General features: G+C 38.8%; 1 protein-coding gene across 1 annotated transcript in view; it reads right to left on the bottom strand.

Annotated features, from left to right (window-relative positions):
* Positions 1-14617, bottom strand: part of LOC150100865 (uncharacterized) — a 583033-nt gene that overhangs the window by 267930 nt on the left and 300486 nt on the right. Inside the window, exon 16 of the mRNA XM_090401746.1 lies at positions 10145-11448. Within this exon, the coding sequence (XP_090257872.1) occupies positions 10145-11448 (1304 nt within the window). The remainder of the gene's footprint in view (positions 1-10144; positions 11449-14617) is intronic.

The raw sequence follows: 14617 nt of genomic DNA, 5'->3' as shown, positions 1-14617 counted from the left end.
GATTCTCATTTTATGTAACCATCAGAAATAGTTTTCAATAAGTATTTATTAATATTAATTTCTAGCATGTGGCAACAGTTTTTAATTGGTAAACCACAGATTGTTATATACCTTGTATTCCTGTTTCTTTGATTTGCTTATTTCTACACATTGATGATGTACTGTTATTTTTCAGTATGAAATATCTGTACTTTCATTTCATTAAAGTTAATTACTGTGGTTATTGTTGTTTTGTGTTCATATCATTCTTTTGCTGCCCTTACCAACCAAGTCCTATTCCTGGTCTACTCTTTAGACACTTCATACAATTAGATCTATTTGTATTTCTTTTGCAGTTGTTAATATTTTGGAAAATTGGCAAGAACTCACATATACAATTGGGCAGATGAGGGCAATAATCATTTATAAAGACCAGCATGGATTTGTTAGGACCCAATCTTGTCTTAGTAATCTGGCTACCTTCTACAACAAAGTGACAAGAGCAGTGGATGAGGATAATGCATACACTGTCGTTTTTATTTTATTTATTTATTTTTTTTTTTGGATTTTGCAAAGGCATTTGATGGAATTCTATATGACAAGTTGGTTTTTAAGTTGTAACATATGAGTTTGGATATCAGATTAGTGGATTGGTTTGGTAATTGGTTTTCTGATCAGCATCAGTTTTATATGGAGGGGGGGGAGCAGTATCAGGGAGTAGAACAGTTACAAGTGGAGTCCACAAGATTTAGTATTTCTTGTAGAAATGCTTATACACTGGTTAAACATGATAACTAATAATTAAGGAATTGACAGCATACACTAGAAATATAAATTAAATCAACTTTAATATATGTGGGTGCTGCTATAGACCGGGTGATGGAGTGGATGGTGGGGATAGTATGCATAAGCAAATAGAAGAAATGAGTGGAAGGAGGGTAATTATTATGGGTGATTTCAATTATGGTAACACTGACTGGAAAGAGGAGAGGGCACATGGGAGGAAGGAATTGGATTTTATGCGGTTATTAAGGGACAACTATCTACGGCAACATGTATTGGAAAATACCAGGGGGCAGAGAGTGCTGGACCTAGTAATTGCAACCGAGAATGTGGCTGTAACGAACATAACTATGTTGCCACCAACTGGTGAGGGTGACCATAAGGTCATGACTTGGGAGGTGGCTAAAGGAGTCGAATTTACAATTAAGACAGGGTACATGTGGAATTACCGGGCTGGTAAGTATGACAAGCTTAGGTGTGTGCTTGGCTTAATGCCATGGCATGTAAAACTGCAAGGGCTGGATGTTGATAGTGCATGGGAGGTGGTTAAGAACTGTTTGCAGGAGGCAATGGTTAACTGTATACCAAGAGTCCGAATAATAAATCAAGTAGGGGTTAAATGGATGAATAACACTATTAAGCTTGAGCTGCAAAAAAAGAAACAACTGTGGAGGGAATTTAAGGAGAAGGGTGACCATCAGGCGCAGGAACAGTATAAAGCTCAAGCCAGGATGGTAACAAGGGTGGTAAGAAAAGCAAAAGCAGATTACGAAAGGAAATTGGCCACGCAGGCTAAATAGAATCCCAAACAGTTTTTTCAATATGTTGCAAGTAAAAGGAAAAATGCTCATGGCAGAATGATCTTAAAAAATGCTGAGGGTAGGGAGGTAACCGAATCAGTTGATATTGTGGAATTACTGAGTGAGCACTTTGCAAGAGTATATCATCAGGTGGTGACTTTGAAGGAATGGAAGAACCAACAGCTTATACTGGAATTGTGATGAATGAAGTAGAGGTAACTAGTCTATTACAGAACCTCAATGTCAATACATCTGTGGGATTGGATGGTATACCAGCTCGTGTCGTAAGTGAAGCGGCCAAAGAATTGTCAGTGCCCTTGACCATTTTGTTTAATTTGAGCCTCAGGACTGGGTCAGTCCCAAGGGGGTGGAAAGAGGGGAAAATAGTTCTGCTGCACAAAGGTGGTTCCAAGGCTGCTGTTGAAAATTACCGGCCAATCAGCATAACAGGAATCATTATCAAGGTCTTAGAGAAAATAGTCAAGAGGAAAATACAAGATTGGATAGAAGAAAATGGGATACTGTATCGTGGACAGCATGGTTTTGTGAAGAATAGGTCATGCCTCAGTAACTTGCTCACGTATTATAACACAGTGACGGCTGAACTGGATAAGGGTAATGGGTTTACGGTGATTCTACTGGACCTTGCCAAGGCCTTTGACAGGATACCACATGGAATTCTAATCAGTAAATTGCAGCATATGGGAATGGACATAGGGTTGGTGAGATGGATAGGAGGGTGGTTGACGGAGAGATATCAGAGAGTGGTTTACTCAGGAGTAGAGTCCACAAGACGGCCTGTGACTAGTGGTGTGCCACAAGGATCTGTTATTTGACCACTGCTGTTTAATTTGTTCATAAATGATATAGGAAAGGATCTGAGAGGAACAGTTCATTTGTTTGCGGATGATGCGAAGTTGGGTAGGGCAATAGTGAATGCAGATGACGTCAAAATTTTGCAGGATGATTTGGATAGATTGGAGGTCTGGGCTAAGGAGAATGGATGTCAGTTTAATGTGGCAAAATGTAAGGTTATGCATTTTGGGGTGAAAAGATTGGCGGCAGTTTACTGCATTGGTGGAACCGTGCTCCAGGAAATTGATGAGGCACGAGATTTAGGAGTGTCGGTGGATAAGGAATTGAAATTTAGGGGACACATTGCAAAAGTGGCCAAATCAGCTCATCAAATCACTTGGTTGCTGAAGAAAAAGTTGACAAGCAGAGACAAGCAGGTTATTGTTCCTCTGTATCGAGCCTTGATAAGACCCCATCTAGACTACTGTGCTCAGATTTGGTCACCTAGGTTTCTTCTTGATGGGGAGGAGGTGGAGAGGATCCAGAGGCGAGTGACCAAGATGATAGCAGGTCTGTGGAATGAACCGTATGAGAACAGGTTGAAGATTTGTGGGTTGCAAAAATTGGTTGATAGGCGGAGGAGGGGAGATATGATTGAGACATTCAAATTACTGAAGGATTTCTATAAAATTAATTCAGAAGATATTTTTGAGAACAGGGCTGGTTGTGGGAGGACTAGGGGACATCCATGGAAACTGGGCAAAAGTGTGGTTAGTAAAGGTGTTAGAGCTGGGTTCTTTACTTTTAGAGTAGTGAATGAGTGGAATGCGCTCCCTGAGTCTGTGGTGGATGCTGTGACAGTGAATGAGTTTAAAACGAGGTATGATAGATACTGTATGAATGTCAAATAGTTGTGATGAATATGATTTGGGGCCTCCCTCGATGAGTCTAATGACTCCCTGGAGTTGCCCGTAATAATAGTAATATATACTTTCCGATATTTCGGCAATGTCACATTGCCATCTTCTTGGGAACTTAAAATAAAGACAAGTGCACGCAAGTACTACATAACAGCAAATGAGAAACGAAGCAAAGAAGCTATCATTTTCCTCAAGTCCTGATGGTCCCCCCCCCCCCCCAGCAGGCTATATTGGTAGTTCTTGGCCTTTAGGCTGAAGTTCTTCTGATAAATGTTTCCCAAATTTGGGGCAGTCTTATGCCATCCAAGTTTGTTGAGGTTTGGCATGTTCCTAAGGGCTGAGGCTGATTCCATGAATAGTCTTTCATATTTGAACTTGCTGCAGTGTAATACTGTGGTTTTCTTCCATCTTATTCTGTGGCAAGTATCCAGAGCGTGGTCTGCAAGCCCAGAGTGGCTGTACTGGTGAAATCGGATGCAGTCCTTGTGTTCTGAGATTCTGATATTTGCTGTCCTGCCTGTTTGGCCAAAGTAGGACAATTTACAGCTGCAAGGGACCTGGTATACACCAGGTAGGTCTAGGGGAAGTGGTTGGTCTTTAGTAGAGCGGATAAGGGATGCCAATTTTCTATATGGTCTGTAACAAGTGGTCAAGTCATGTTTTTTTAGGATTTTGTTGATTTTTTCCGAGGTGCCTCGGATGTAGGGAATAAAAGAGAAAAAGCTGTGAGTCTGCAGCCCTAGATAATAGGAGTGAGTTTTGTAGTTAGATGATTGGAGAAAGTGCTGTTCACTGAGAAGATTGAAGGTGTTGGGAGAGGGGGGGGAGGAGAGAGAGAGAGAGAATATTATATTTTCAGGAAGAACAGGAGGAAACAGGATGGAAGAAGAGATATTACTGATAATAACTGAATATAGCTGAATCAGTATATCCATGAGTACAAAGCACAGAACAAGAAGAATGATCAACATGGAAAGGAGGGTTAAATCAAATTATGAGAGAAAATCAATTAAGCAGGTCCAAGGATATCCTAAAAAGTTTTTAAAATGTTAAGTAGCAAGTAACAGGAAAAATGATTATGGAAGGATAACTTAAATCAGTGCTGATGGTAAGAAAGTGACTAAAGCAGAAGAAAATAGTTGAATTATTAAGGGATCACTTTGTAAGGGTGTATCAATAGAGATATTGCAATGGACAATCAAAGAGACTGATGTGAAAATTGAGGTAGATGAACTGGAGGTGCTCAGCATATCAAGAAATATCAATATACATACAGCCATGGGTTTGATTGCATGTCAGCCTGTTATGATAATGTGCAAGAGAACTGACAATATCTATGAGCAAGCAACTTAATCTAATTCTCAGCTCTGGCAAGGTTCTGAGGGAAAATATGGCAAAATAGTTCCATTACATAAAGGAGGCTCCAAGATTATAGACCAATTAGTATTTCAGAAGAGGTAGTTAAGGTAGTGGAAAAGTTGGTTAAAGGTAGAATTCAGGAATGGGTGAATGTGAATATGATATCCTGTCATGATCACCATGGCTTTATTAAAAAATATTACTCATATTTTATAATAAAGTGCTAGCTGAACTGGGCAAGGAAATGGCTACATCATGATACTGCTGCACTTATCAAAGACATTTGACAGAGTGCCACACAGAAAACTATTACTCTTCTGGCTAACAGGTAGATACCAGGAAGTAGTATATGGTGGAGCAGAATCCAGAAGAATAAGGTTGACTAATGGAGTGCCTCAAGGCTCTGAACTAGGCTCACTACTGTTTAATTTACATATTAATAATATGTAAATTAATAATACGTAAATTAAACCAGGACGTCCTCTTAAACGATTCGACGATGACTTCTAAGGCCGGAACAGGCCATACTAGGCCTAAATCCTTGATACATATGATGATGATGATGATTAATAATATGGGGAATGATTTGAGGGAGAGCATTCAGCTGTTTGCTGCCGATACAAACTGGGGAGGACAATAGTTAATAAAAGTAATGTAGAGATCCAGCAAGATAATTTAATAAACTGATACTGTGGGCAAAGGATAATGGCTAGGGATGGACAAATATGCTCATCCACTCGTCTGTGGTAAGTAGATTTTGTCATCTGATGAGTAGATGTAGACTGGAGACAGAATATTTTTTTATTTAATGAAAAATAACTTTCTAAACAATATCTTTTTTAACTTTAAAAAACTCTGAAGAATATGTGAAATATAAGGGTCATTCTAGTAAAAAAAATTATTTAACAAATTATTTTCCAAAAAATCAATATCATTTTTGCTGTTCATCCAATCTTTATTATTTATTGTTCCTCTTTTTTGAATGGTTCTCATACAAAGGAAATGTTCTCAAACCAACTCTACAGCACCACTGAGAGCAATAACTCACTAAGCAACTAAGGCAACCTTGGAGTACAAGTTTGGAGAGCAACAAAAACAAAAAATTGTATCTTGATATCTCAACCATAAAAACAATGTTTTTTTTTATTTATTTTTATTTTATTTTAAAGGGGGGGGGACAAAATAGTTCTTATCTAGGAGTGACATGTACACTAATAGCAGTCCTGGTACCACTAATCACTTTATTCAATTCATATTGACTAATTCATACATATCATTAAAAAAATGAGGGGGTGGTGAGTAAATTTTTGTGGTGAATAGGATTTTGTATAATTTGTCAAGCTCTGATAATGGCTATTAGTTTAATGTAGCAAATGATTACATACTGTGTATTACATTAATGATAATGTAATACATAGTACTGCTGAAAATTGATATGCAATTTAGGCGAGGGATTTGGAGATGATGGAGAGAGAGAGAGAGTTTAAGTTCAGAGAACATATTGCAAAAGTTGGCAAACTAGCTCAAAGGATTACTGGTATGTTGAAGAACATAGTAACAAGTAGAAATATGGAGGTTTTTACCTGTCTTTATAAGACTATGAAATAGCAGCATCTTGACTACTGTGCACAGATTTGGTCACTTGGTTTTATTGGGGAAGGAAAAAAGCATGTAGAGCAGACTGACTAAGATGGTTGGGAGATTTCTGGAATTCATCCTGTGAAATAAGATTCAAGGTGTGTGTGTGTGTGTGTGTGTGTGTGTGTGTGTGTGTGTGTGTGTGTGTGTGTGTGTGTGTGTGTGTGTGTGTGTGTGTGTGTTGCAAAGTGCAGTCAACAGGCAGAAAAGAGGAGATATGAGAGAAATATAAGTTACTTAAAGGGATTCTAAGATTGATACAAAAGGAATTTTTCAATACATAACGTAGAGATAGAGACAGAACTAGAGATCACTCCTGGAAGTTCTGTAAAGGTGTGGTTAGTAAAGACTGTGAAGACTAGATTTTTTTGCTTGGAGAGTGGTAAATAAGAGTGGATGGCCAGAGGTAGTTGAGAGTGCCCTGACTGTGAAGTAGTTTAACAAGAAGTAGCCAGCAAAGGTTGGTCGATTGGTAGACCCTCTGCTACTGATGGCTCAAGCAAAAAGTTAAGCAAGTTTGAGTGTAGTTAGTAGTTGGAAGGGATTCAATCGTTCAATGCTGTTGGCATACTCTCCCTCGATGAGTCTCCTTGGAGGTGTCACATAATAATAATAAGAAGAAGAATTATGATAGATATTATGTGAATAATAGTGTTGGCCTCCTGCAGTGAGCCTTTTGACTCTATGGAGATACCATATATCAATAATAACAATAAACAAGGTACTTTTTAAACCCACATGAGTTCTCCAGTAAGCAAGGTGGTGGCCTCAAAATGAAATCATCTGCTATCTAAATTCACATGTCATCTGTATACCATTCATGTGCAAAGAAAAGAAAAATGCTATGAAGATAAATGAGTCGCTCTCACCAATAAGATCAATAAGTGAATTTTCTTTCACTTCTGGACTTCATAAAAAAAAGCAAAATCTCATGTCTGCTAGCAACACAACGGACCTGACATTATTATTATGATTTTTGACATCTCCAGGGAGTCCAAAGCCTCATCGAGGGAGAGTGTGCCAACAGCATCAAACGATTGGTCCCCTTCCAACTACTAACCGCACTCAAACTTCCTTAACTGAGCCATTAGTAGCAGATGCTCTACCAATCGACCAACCTTTGCTGACATTACAAGGATAAGCTGGTAAAGTCCTAAATCATCCAACGATTGGTGAGAGTGACCATGAGGTGATTACCTGGTGGTTGCCAGCAGTGTGAGGACCCCTGTGAGAAAAGGGTATATGTGGAACTACAAGGGGAGGAGTGATTATGAACAACTCAGGAGACAGCTTGTGGGTGTAGCATGGAATGAAAAGGTAACAGGAAAAAGAGATCAATGTAGCTTGGGGGATTTCAAAAACTATCTAGTAGATGCAATGTCTAAGTGTATTCCAATGGTGAGAAGGTTAAATAAGGTGGGTGTTGAGATAGATGAACAAGAGATTAAGCATGCGATACAGAGAAAGAGGGCATTGTGGAAGCATCATAAGAGAAGTGGAAATAACCAATTCCATGAGGTCTACAAAGACCAGGCAAGGAGGGTGACTTGGTTGGTGAGAGTAGCTAAAGAGAGGTATGAATAGCAGTTAGCTAATAAAGACAAAAAGAATCCTAGGGAGTTCTTTTGATATGTAGCCAGCAAAAGAAAGAATGATTATGGAAGGATAACATTGATAGGAGAAAATGGTATAAAGACAGCTGTTGCAGAATGTGTGGTGGAGATACTTAATGAGCAATTCATAAAGGTCTATCAATTTTGTGAATGTGACTTCATGGAGAGATTGAGAGCAGTAGATGATAGGGAGGAGAGACTGACTGTAAGTGAGCAAGAGGTGTATGGGGAGTTGAGTAAACTAGATGTTAATAAGGCTGTGGGACTTGATAATATAGCGCAACGTATTCTGAAGGAATGTGCCAGGGAGTTGACACCTGTCTTGACATATTTTTTTAATACGAGTCTTGCACTCGGTCAAGTACCTAAGGATTGGAAGGAGGGCAAGATTGTGCCACTTCATAAAGGAGGTGATCAAACTGTAGGCCTATGTGTGTGTCAGCTGTTGTGGTTAAGTTGTTGGAGAAGCTTGTCAGAACTAGGATCCAGTCTTAGGTTGACAACAATGGTATTATCTTTGATGGACAGCATGGATTTGCTAAAGGGAGGTCATGTTTCAGTAAGCTACTTACTTATTACAATAAAGTGACTGCTTCCTTGGACAGAGGAGAAGTATACGCAGTAATAAACTTAGATTTTGGAAAGGCTTTTGATAGATTACCGCATGATAAGTTGATAGTCAAACTAGAGCAGATTGGGGTGGATATTAGATTAGTTCATTGCATTGGAAACTGGCTATCTGATAGGTATCAACAAGTTGTGTATGGGCGAGCGATATCCAGGAAAAGAACGTCACTAATGGTGGGCCTCAGGGGTCTGTTTTAGGGCCATTGCTGTTTAACTAGTGTATTAATGATATTGGTGAAGATTTGGATGGAGATATTCAGTTGTTTGCAGATGATGCAAAGTTCGGACGAACCATGAAGAGTAGAGAAGATGTTGTGGCCTTACAAGAAGGCTTGAATAAATTGAGTGATTGGCCACGGGAATGGGGATGTGAGTTAAATGTTGCAAAATGTAAGGTTTTAAAATTTGGAAAACAAAGATGGGATGCAGAATTTATGCTTGGCGAGGATATATTGTTGGAGGTGGAAGAAATAAGAGATCTGGGGGTGGATAAGGATCTGAAATTTATGGCACACATAGCCAAAATTGTGAAGACAACATAAAGGCTTCTGCGAATGATGCAGAGGACATTGACTTGTAGAAGTAGGGAGATTCTTGTTTCATTGTATAAGGCTTTGATTAGGCCACACATGGACTACTGTGCCCGGATTTGGTCACCTGGTTTTCAGAAAGATGAAGAGATGTTAGAAAGGGTCAAAAGGCATATGACTAAGGTAGTTTCTGACCTCTGAAATGTCGAGTATGAGGAAAGATTGAGAAGATGTAATTTGCAGAGTCTGGTGGACAAGAGGAAGAGGGGAGATATGATAGAAACCTACAAGTTAGTAAGGGGTTGTTATAGGATCACTGCTGGAGTAATTCTACAGAAAATAGTGGGAGATCGGGGGAGAACCAGAGGTCATCCCTGGAAACTATAAAGAGGGTGTGAGTAGGGGAGTGAAAGGCAGTTTTTTTTCATGCAGAGTAGTGAATGATTGGAATGCCTTGACTGAGAGTGTGGTGTCTGCAAGGAGTTTGAATGTGTTCAAGGCATGGTACGATGAGCTGTGTGTGATAAAAGGACCTCCCAGATGAGTCTTTGACTCCATGAGGTCTTGAGGTAATAATAATAATAATAATAATAATAATAATAAGTTAAAATGCTGGTTTGTCTTGTTTACAGAGAATGGAGGAGGGGGGGTGCTGTTGTTATTGTTGTTTGGAATTGCATCTAAAACAACTAAAGGAGGCAATGTATCGTGTATCTTGATTTTATGTGTATGTTAGCTAGTATGCCTGTTTTGTGGGATGAAATGCTCAAGTTTCCAAGAAAACTCTGCCAACTCTGTGTGAGACTGGCTAATCTACTTTCAGATGAAAAGTCCTTATGATGGTTCTTCACTCTGAAGAGAGAATTTAAACCTTAAATTTAAAGTCTCTCCAAAAACAAAGGGTATCGTTAATACCAAATGAGCTATGGAAGATCATGTGTGTGTGTGGAGGGGGGGAACTAAGGAGGGAAAGACTGCAGTCTCTATGTTAGATTATTATTACCATGTCTGATATAAATGTAACACAATTCTCTATAGATTAATTTATAGTGCTTATGTAGCACTATCTTATTTCAAAACTTATGATATTAATTACATACCTTATTCATTATGTCTTTTGCCTTACTCTCAAAAAGAAATTCTAACTTTTCCTTGTCTACTTCAACTGGTTTCAATTCATCCCATATTGTTCTTTTTTTTCCTGCTTGTTGCAGCAATTCTGGCTGTTCTTGTACCTCTCTCCAGAATAATTTCAATGTCTTTTTATTTTTTGGTGTCACCATAACTTGCTGTTGCTGCTGTGGCTGATTGGTCCTTCTTGCCCATGGTGGTTGAATACCTGTTGCACGAGTTCCAACCACAAATGGAGGTGGAGGAGGCACTGATGGTCTGCACATGGTTGGTGGTGGTGGAGGGGGGGGTGGACAAAATCCTCCCGGTGGTAGTGGAGGTGGTGGTACTAAGCCTGGTAGTGGTGGGGGTGGTGGTGGAGGACCATGCTCAGAATGAGAAGGAAAAGGAGATGAAAACTGGGAATTTTCCCTCTGGGAATAAGGTGCTTTAAGAATATCTTCATCATCATCATTTCCTAAATCAGTAAAGTCCAGGTCATTAATAAATAAAGGTCGAGTAATATTTTGTATCAGTTGATCCCATGGAAGATCACTATCTGGTTTTCTAATATCTCTTGTAGGAAGTGCAACCTTTGATGCTAGCACAGGTGACCTTTGGCCTGGCCTGTTAATTCCTGAGATACTTTCCTTTGCTCGTGCTATAATATCATTTTCAACTCCTCCCATCTTTCCACTTGGTGACTTTAAAAGGTTGGTTTCTTGTTGTCCTGCTATTTTTCCTTTCATATCCTTTATACTATTGTCTTTTTTTAATGCTAATTTAGGCATTTCTTTTTGAAAGGGGTGAGAATTCTGATAATGAACAGTATCAGGTGACACAGTACTTTTGTGAAGTGGTGAAATAGGTTCAGAGATTTTGTTATCTGCAATTCTGCCAAATTTCATAGGCTGGAGCAGGGATCTTTTATTCTCAATTTTTTTTTCAGATTCCTGCTTGTTTTCTGTAACAGCAATTTGAGGTTTGTTAGATTGCAAAAATTTACCCTGACCAAATTTTGTACTGCTCTCTGACTTATTTGGATGCATAAATGATTCAGCTCTTGCATTAGTGTCTGAAGAACCATATGGAACAGCAGTCTTGTTTTGGGTAGGATCTGTCAATGTGAATGGTGGAAATCTTTGAAGGCTATCTTGTTTGGCAAGAGGCTTTCCAGGAGGAGAAACAGTATTATTATTATCAGGTTTCTGATTCTGTTCTTGTGCAGTCTTAGATAATTGTTCTGCTTGGTTTTCAAACAGTGACCTTTGTTTCTCCACTAGAGAAGGACAAGCTGAAAAAAAAAAAGGTAAACAAAATAATCATAAAATATTGCTTGAATATTGCATAAGATTCAATTTACATTATTAATAAGAATATCCAATGTACAAAGACAGCTTTTAAATAACAGCAGATATCCAATGATACAGGCCAGTTATTATTTAAATTATATGGAGCAGTTCCATAGAGGGTGGAATTGGAAGGCCAGGATATCATTAGTGCTTGGGGAATTGTGAAAGGTTATTTGTTAGCAAGAACAGTAAGCTGTATTGCATGAATAAAGATGAGGATACAATTTGGTGTAAAGTGGATGACAAACACTATCAAACAGGAACTGAAGGTGAAAAAGAGATTATGGAAGAGATATAAGGAGAGAAGGTGGAGAGCAGATGCGCGAAGAATATAAGATGCAGGCCAGGAGCATGACTAGTATGGTGAGGAATGCAAAACTGGAATATGAGAAGAGATTGGCACTAAGATCCAAAGAAAATCCTAGAGAATTTTTTAGCTATGTGGCCAGTAGGAGGAGAAATGATTGTGGAAGAATGACATTGCAGGATAAAAATGGGAATAGAGTGACTAATGCAGAGGACATAGTGGAGTTGTTCAATGAGCATTTTATTGGAGTATTTCATCCTGAAGAAGAAGGTTTTAATACTAGAGGGATAGGGCAGGTTCAGGGTTTAGAGGAGAGTGTTCCAAATACTGAGTACTATGGATGTCAGTAAAGCTTTGGGACTGGATGGTATTTCACTATAGGTTTTGAGAGAATGTGCTAAAGAACTGACAGCTCCGTTGATCTTGCTCTTCAATAAAAGTCTGGCTGTGGGGAAAGGTACCCAAGGAATGAAAGGAAGGTAAGATAGTGCCATTGCATAAGGAGAGTAGTGGAATGGGAGTGTCTAATTATAGGCCAGTTTGTGTGTCATCTGTAGTTGTTAAGGTCTTGGAGAAATTAGCGAGGGACTATATACAGCATTGGGCAGATGTGGGTAATGTTATCTGTGAGAATCAACATGGATTTGTGAAAGGGCGCTCTTGCTTTAGTAATATGATTGTCTTTTATAATAAAGTGACAAGAGCAGTTGATGAGGGAAAGGTATATGCTGCCATTTTTTTGGATTTTGCAAAGGCATTTGACAGGATGCCACATGATAAGCTAATATTTAAGTTGCAGAACATGGGTTTAAATGTCAGGTTAGTCAACTGGATGGATTGGCTGTCTGATAGGTATCAGAGAGTTGTGTATGGTGGGACAATATCAAAGAAGCAGAAAATTACAAGTGGAGTTTCCACAGGGCTCAGTACTGGGACCCGTATTGTTCAACCTTTATATTAATGACATTGTCAATGGATTGCAAGGGGATATTCAGTTGTTTGCAGATGATGTGAAGCTGGGAAGGGTTATCAGTAATAATACAGATGTGGCAGCCCTGCAAGAGGATTTGAATAAACTAGACAGATGGGTAAATGAATGGGGGGGATCGATTTAATGCAGCAAAATGTAAAGTCTTGAAGTTTGGTATCCATTGATGGGAGGCTGCATATTTGATTGAAGGATGTAGGGGAGACAAGAGATCTGGGGGTGATGATTGATAGAAAACTGAAATTCAGGGAGCATATTGCAAAAGTGGATGTAACCCAGAGGATTGCTGCAATTCTGAGAAGGACGCTGACCAGCAGAGATAAAAGAGTTATCATTTCGTTGTATAAGCCCCTGATCAGACCACACTTGGACTATAGTTCTCAAATTTAGTCCCCAGGATTTGAAGGGGATAAATTAACTGTTGAAAGGGTACAGAGGCAGATGACAAAGATTGCTTCAGGACTGTACAATATCAATTATGAGGATCGAGCTGAGGGAATGTGGACTACAGAGTTTGGTGGCAAGAAAAAGGAGAGGTGATATGATGGAGACTTTTAAACTGTTGAGAGATGGCAGGGTGGACATTGGGAAGTTCTTTTACTTGGTGGCACAGCCAGAAGGAGCGATGACAAGGGCCATCCCTGGAGGTTACGAAAGGAAGCTGTGAGCAAGAGTTTGAGGAGTGGTTTCTTTGCGTGGAGGGTGGTTGAACTGTGGAATGCATTGCCTGAGAGAGTGGTGAGAGCAAGAATGATCAATGAGTTCAAGGAGTGGTATGACAGACTTTGTGTTTCCTAAGAAGGACCTCCCACGGTGAGTTTCTAGACTCCATGGAGGCCTGAATAATAATAATAATAATAATAATAATAATAATAATAATAATACAGTGATACAGATGAGTGAAAATAATGTTTTGATATAATGCCATTTCATTGCCACTGAACTCAATCATATCCATGACACTTTCTTAACCACTGGCCATTTCTTTAAAGAATCAACAAAACACTAAATACTCCAATTAATCTTGATCACAAATCATTCCATTCATCCAGAAAACCTGTAAAACACAAGCTAGGGGCTCTTAAAAAGATACAGTATCCAAAAACAGGTATTATCAAAAATTAGCTACAGTTATTTGCCTCACCAGATATTCTTTATCACTTGGTTCATTCAGATGGTTATAAGATCCAAAATTCTTGTAGACTAGCTTACTTTGGTCAGATCAGAAGATTTCCAATACCTGCATGGATGAATATAAAAATACATCCAGCATCTGTACTACAACTCAGGTATAGGACCATGCAGTTTTAATCTTGAAGAAAATCCATCCACTAGACAGATGTAGATTAGTGAATGAATTTTCAGAATCTGCCATAGTTCTACAACATTCTCTCAATTGAAACAAATATAAATAAATCAAGCTATCAAAATCTGGGACTTTATTATGAGATCATCAGCCCAACACTCAAATTGCCTTGCTCGTAAAGTGGATACTAGCTATGACCACAATTCTGTGGTCTTAGTCATCTGTCTGCCTTTTCTGTTTGTCTTTTCCACAGACATACACATCAACTTATATATGCTAGTACTATGATGAACTGCTTGTATATGGAAGTAGATGACTACACATCAAAATCCTTAGTACCTCTGTAAATGCCAAAAAAAGTCCTACTGCCCTTACTTTTTGAATATGTATATTTCTATTCATTAAGAATGAATTTATATTAAATTCAATAAGAATGCAATAGTATTTGGCAGATGTCCCTTCAGCTTAATTATTGGAAGGTTCACTACCCAGACTGTTTGATTTTACTTA

The sequence above is a fragment of the Typopeltis vanoorti genome, chromosome 12 (genome assembly GCF_054136105.1).
Source record: "Typopeltis vanoorti isolate ZY-2024b chromosome 12, IOZ_Tvanoo_1.0, whole genome shotgun sequence".
NCBI classification, from domain to species: Eukaryota; Metazoa; Arthropoda; class Arachnida; order Uropygi; family Thelyphonidae; genus Typopeltis; species Typopeltis vanoorti.
This window is presented reverse-complemented; position numbering and strand designations above follow the sequence as displayed.